The following is a 6,302-nucleotide window of genomic DNA, read 5'->3' as shown; positions in this document are numbered from 1 at the left end:
GCAAAAGAGTGGACAGCTTGTAGATGGTGAATGAAAGCCATAAGGCCTGGAGGAAAGCCTACAGTTGACTAGTAAGCTGAGAGAAGGGGAGACACTGACTTCAGTGGAAGCACTGATTGTTGTGATGCTAACTGGCGCTAACCGTCGTCACGTTTTAAGCCCAATCAGCTGTCTGAAGTTTCTCTACTGTCTATAAAACAAACTCAAGGCTTAGCAGTGGTTCATTTTCCTAGTAAAGCGCTGGAAGGGGACAACTCGTATTTCTTCACAGTAGTGTTACAGTATAGCACAGTTACGTTTCTAGTTTGGAGCGAGGGCGTTTTATAGCTGCGGTACAAGAAAAGCCACGATGTAAAGCAGGGTTACGGTGATTGACAACTAACTGTGTCACAATGGAAGGAAAGGCTGTGCTGCGACGGGAGGACAAACAGATTTTCAAAAGACAACACAAACTAAAAGAAGGCTAATTTGAACTTTTTTTTTTCTCCTTTTAATCGACAAAGACACAACCAGCATCATTGTTAGAGATAAAACACAGCAACAAACAAAACAATGTGGGTGGGCTTTCAATGAGCTTTTTTTTTTTTTTTTTCCTTAAAAAGAAGAAGTCACTTGTGGTGCTTGAATACATTCAGTGCCCAGCGATCGTTTTGCTTTGTGTCAGCCTGATGCATGTGATGTGGTTTGTGTCACACAGGCAGAAGGTTTAATGTAATATTAGCTCTGTTAGCTGCCTCTCACACATCCGCTCATCCTCCCAGGCTGATGCTTGTTTGTCTGCTTGTTGGTGTGTGTGTGTGTGCATGAGCTTTTGAGTCCTAGTGCTTGCTTTAGCTGCCTATTCTCTCCCTCTGTCTCTGCTTTTCACTCTCTTTGTCTTTCTTTACATGCATACCCGTCATCCTCAGCCACGCACAGGAAATTAAACCCCCTAAAAAACGCCACCCAGGTTGGTTACCTAGCAAAAGCACTAGAGGACAGAGTGTGTGCTTGTGTGGCACAATAGAAGAACATAATTTGTTCTGTTGTGATGTTCACAATTTAAACAGAGAAAGGAGTGTTGAGAGCGAGGAACGAGTCTCTGGAGAAGGGGTGGGAAAGACGGGAGGAGAGAGGGAAGGAGAATGAGAGAGAGAGAGAGAGAGAGAGAGAGATCAAGTGAAGAGAACAAAGTGAGAGAGTGCGAGGGAGACAGATTTGTGTGTGTGTGCGCGTGTGTGCGTTTATATGGGGGGCACAAATCTAAGGGAGGAAATGGGAGCGCTGAGAGTGCTTTCTACTCCCTTCAGCTTCTCACATAGTTGAGAGATCTGAAGCACTGAGCTGGGTGGCACAAACACACAAACACAAATAAATTGCTGTCTTGAGAAGAAGTCTTCCTTCTCCTTCATCAGTCTGCGGTGTTCAATCAGCCCCTGCTGAAGCTCGGGCTCAAAGCGCTGCTGTGTAAACGGGGCTCGCTTTCAAACACTGGAACATGAGAAAAATTCATTCCGTGGAGAAAAAAGGGAAACTAATGAAACACACCTCTTAATCTCTATATTGGTTTTTCATTAATATGCACGAGACATAATGATCACTCTCTCCATCTCACACTCACACACATACACACAAAACATAATACAAGAACTCATTTATAACCTTGCCCATGTTTTACAAAACAAAAACATGCCAGTCCACATCGTGTCATCCTTGTTTTTTACTTTCTCAGGTTTTAACATTTGTTTAGTTCATCCAGTAAAAACTCCTCTCCAGTTTCCCCGTTGGCTATTGGTTCGAGAAAAACTCCTCCATCCAACCATCGCTTGAGTCCAGCTCCGCCCCTGAGCCATCGCCCAATCCGAAAGCTCCTCCCCCTGAGGGCCCGCCCCCATAACCATAAGATGACATGTCCTGATTGGCTGTCCTCTGGTAGCCTGGTGGCTGACCTCCAACCCCGACTCCCCCTGGTCCATAGGGTCCACCTCCTCCTCCCCCTGCCCCTATTCCAGGCCCCCCGGGGCCCGGCCCGAACCCTCCCATCCCAGTCATCCCCTGGCCCATAACCCCCTGGTTCATCCCCTGGTTCATGACCATGGGCCGGGGCTGGTTGGTCCTTGGCTGACCGCCCATGTGAGGGCCCATCATTGGGCCGCCCATACCGGCCGCTGGGTTGCCCACTCTGGGGTCCATTCCCTGGCTCATCCCCTGGCCCGGGCCCTGAAAGTGTTGCTTGGCAATGCGCGGGGGTTGACCCGGCTGCATTCCATAACCCTGGGCAGAGCTGAACCCCACCATGTCACCTCCCCCTCCTCCTGTAGTCCTCCCAACTCCTCCCCCCATGGCCTGCAGGCTCTGTCCTTGCTGCTGCGGCCAGCCGCCCGCCGCCATTCCCCCGCCTCCTCCTCCTGCTCCCAGCATGCTTTGCAGTCTCTGTGCTTGAGCTTTGGCGTTGGGAGGGCCTTTGAGGGGTTGCTGGGTCATGGAGTTCATTAACATCCCCTGTCCTCCATACCCTCCAGCTCCACCACCTCCGGGGCCTCCTGGCATACCTCCAACCCCAGGACCTGCACCTGCCTGCCGGGGCGGCCCTGCGGCAGGGTTGTGCTGCGGTGGAAGACCCATGGAGGCTTGGACACTTTGGCTCTGGTGCTGCTGCTGGTGGATCATTTGGCTCATGGAGGGGTTGAGCCCGTACAGGGAACCCTGGTTGGACCCCTGGTTGCCGTAGGGTATGCCCATGTCAGTTTGGGGTCCCACTGAGCCCCCAGGCTGGCCCTGAACAGAACTCATCTGGACCATCTGCTGTAGTTCGGCTGCTGCTGCTGTAGGAGACGGGCAGCCCGAATGTTTTGGAGAGTCTGGCTCCTGGACGCCAGATCCTGAGGAGGACCTAGGATGGAGGAATCAGAGGAGTTAAAACCAGAGACCAGAAACAGAGTTGGGAAAGAAAAAGGGAGGCATATGGAGACGGAAATCACCAGACTTCCTTAAAAGAGCTTTGCAGCCTGTATGCTAGATCCACTTAAATCACCAAATGGCATATAAGACCAATCTAATAAGTCAGGGCTGAGGGAAAGATTTATGTCCTGTGACAACCCGTTTACTCTGGAAACGAATGCTTCCCTCCCAATTTACTTCAAATCCAACCATGCTAAAATAAAACTATACACAGAAGCACCAGCACCTCACTTCTCCACTTCTTCCTATTAGAGGCTCGGTAGTAGCAGCCTGCTAGCGTGGAAATGGCTCTAAATCCTCTAATAAACCCACTTCTGACATCATTCCACTAATCCCTCACCTCACAGATCAGACTGCAACTGTAACAGAGGAGTCAGAACGAAGAGGATCACACACTCCAGACTAAGTAAGACCAAGTAAGTACAGAGTGTGCAGATTCCACACATCACTTCATGTAAATTACAAAGTACAGTGAGTACGATTAGGTTCTGATTGCAGGTGATACTAGCACACATTGCTTTCAAATGGCTGAAACGCTGCAGGATAGCTGAACTAACAGGTATATATTTCTAGGCCAGAGTTTCATGCTGAAGTCCCCTCTTCCTCTCTACATTATCTCCTAGACTTGCAGACAGACTCTCTGATGGCTATAAATGGCTTTCGACTTGACTCTCCTCCTCCCTCTGTGTATTTCTTCATCTCTCCATCATCCTCTCACCCCCTCATCTCTCTTTCTTTCTCTTCCCAACCTTTCCTTCTACCTACCAGACCATCTACCTATTCTTCTTGTTACCAGCCTCCTCCCCCTCTCCCCCTCTCCCATTTCCCTCCTCTCATCCATCTCTCTGACTTCACCGGAACTCTGGGGGATCCAGGACAGACAAGTTGCCGTGGTAACAGGCAGAGCAGGAATATTCTATATTTTTTTACGGCGAGAGCAAGAGAGGAGCGAGAGAGGAGAGAGAGAGCGGCTGAAGAGTATCTGAGCGCCAACTGATGTATCTGACAGAGACAGACAGAGAGGACGAGCTTTGGTTTCAGGGTGATGTTCAGTCTGCGCTGCTGTTTGCATACATGTTTTTATGTGTTTGTGTCTATCTGTCTCTGAATATGGCAGAGAGTGAACCGTAAAATCTGTTAAATAAAATGTTAAATCTCTTGGCACTCTACCATGTATACCATACTTGTTGCAGATCAAGTACGCATGTGTGATTGTAAGCCTTTTTTGTGCCACCATCTGGATGATCGGCAAAGAAACTGATTTACCAAAAATCCATTTGCTAATGTGGTCGTCAATAAAATGCTGAAGAATTTAGGTTAGGTCTTTCCATGTTTATTAGAAAATCTATTGGGGTCATTCCTTTCTTATGTTTTTGCACGTAGTACGTGTCTTGTTGCACGGATGAAATGAATGCATGAGTTTGTGTGTCTCACCTTGGTACTGATTGACTTGTGGGTATGGATTCCTCTGGCCCTGGCCCATCTGTCTGGGGAGATGCTGCTGCTGCTGGAGCTACACACACACACACACAGAATTGTTAAGAATGTAGGTGAGAAATGTGTAACATGCCTTCATATCTATTTCATGAATTCAAGACATGGCATCATTATGGGAAACAGACAAAAAAGGTCACACAAATAAAACATAAAAACTTAATTAAATACTGTTATAAAATGCTCACTGATGTCTTAGCTCCAAAGCTTGTATACTGTGATAAAACCAGGCTTTCTGTCACTAGACTTTCATTGGGGCAAACATGTTTGCCTGATTTATAAATTCATTAAATACTTGCATTGGACCAAAATGTGCAAAGCTGTCTTTGCTCCATGTCAGATTTTTCTTCTTGAACCTCAACATTGTGTCGTGAGTGTGGTAAACTGTCCCATTGTAAGAGAGAATGGTCCATCGACAGGTATGGATACAGGGACCGACCTGAATTCTGATTTTTTTGAGGAATGATCAATCACTTAAATCATTTATTTAGTACAAATGCCACAGCACAGGTGAGACAGATGTTTGATACAGTTGAGACAGATGTTTGGTATAGTAGTGGTAAGACAAATATTGGGTACAGGAAAAAGGAGATAGATGTTTGGTACAGATGAGACAGACAGATGTTTAGTATAGTAGAGGTAAGACAGATGTTTGGTATAGCAGAAGTGAGAAAGATGTGTGCTTTCAGGATTAGATTAGTGTACAGTGTTTGCATGGTGCTCTTCGACACAAATAACACTGTAACTGATCACTGTTCAAATAGGAAACCAAAGGCAGCCCTGATACTCTATCACAGCCACAGCGCTGCAGGTATAGAGCATTAAGGGGGAAAAAGCAACTACTGGATGTGTGCCTGGAAAGCAGAGGTGTAGTTCATTTAAATGGAGGTATGATATCCAGTTAACAACATACACTAAACCCCAACAGGATGTGTTTCCTCTTAGACACTTATATTTGTGTGTCTGTGTATGTTTTTGCAGATCCAATTAAAACCAACATAGTGGGTGGTGACTTCAGAGTTCAGAACTCTTTAACACTTGATTCCCTCACAAAGAGAGAAATAAAAAGAAAACACCACATTATCACAGCAGGCGGCATGTGGCAAAAACACACACATACACATGCACACACACACACTGCTGAGATGAAAAGGAAGTAGTGAAGAGGGGGCTGGTTGAGGGTAATTATACATGCAACCAGACAACAGTAAGGAAGAGGAGAGGATGAGCTGCTCTTGTTAGAGCTGCAGACAAACAAGTATACAGGAATGTATGAATAAACTGCACACAAATGATAATGTACTGCCCAACAACTGACTTCTGCAGGCCTAGCCATTTTCACCACACAGTTTATGTTAAAACCTCACCTGTTCGGCCAGTAGTTGCTGCTGTTGCTGTTGTCTCTGCTCTCTGAAGAGCTGCTGTTTCTGCTGCTCCATCATGTGCATCTGCACCCTCTTCTCCTGCTCCATTGCCATCATCTGCTTCATCATGGCGGCCTGCTGCTGGTTGCCAACGTAGCCCGGAGGAGGACCTGACCCCTGGTTGGGCCCCACCCCTGAGGCCACACCTCCAGCGGGGTGAGGAGGCGGGATGGCGCCCGGTGGTCGTGACATTCCCACCACACCTTGTTCCTGTACAGACGGAGAGGAGGAAACAGCTGGTCAGATAGTCAGTCAGTCAATGACTTATCAATCAAGCAAGTTAAAGGAAGAGTAATACACTTATTTGATTTCTTGCCAAGAGTTAGATGAGAAGATCAATACCACTCTCATACCTGTTCGTTAAACATGAAACTACAGCCAGCAGCTGGCTGGCTTAACTTAGCATAAAGACTGCAAGCAGTTGGAAACAGCTAGCCTGGCTCT

The 6,302-nt window shown here is 47.0% G+C and overlaps 1 protein-coding gene across 1 annotated transcript in view; it reads right to left on the bottom strand.

Moving 5' to 3' along the window:
- Positions 1 to 575: 575 nt before the first annotated feature.
- The window catches only part of maml3 (mastermind-like transcriptional coactivator 3), an 81,961-nt gene continuing 76,234 nt past the window's right edge, over positions 576 to 6,302 (bottom strand). The window contains 4 exon segments of the mRNA XM_035660182.1: positions 576 to 2,795; positions 2,798 to 2,872; positions 4,375 to 4,453; positions 5,802 to 6,068. Of these exon segments, the coding sequence (XP_035516075.1) occupies positions 1,768 to 2,795; positions 2,798 to 2,872; positions 4,375 to 4,453; positions 5,802 to 6,068 (1,449 nt within the window). The 3' untranslated portion in view covers positions 576 to 1,767.

This window comes from Morone saxatilis, unplaced genomic scaffold, assembly GCF_004916995.1.
Source record: "Morone saxatilis isolate NCDOM2014 unplaced genomic scaffold, NCSU_SB_2.0 Contig17, whole genome shotgun sequence".
NCBI classification, from domain to species: domain Eukaryota; kingdom Metazoa; phylum Chordata; class Actinopteri; family Moronidae; genus Morone; species Morone saxatilis.
This window is presented reverse-complemented; position numbering and strand designations above follow the sequence as displayed.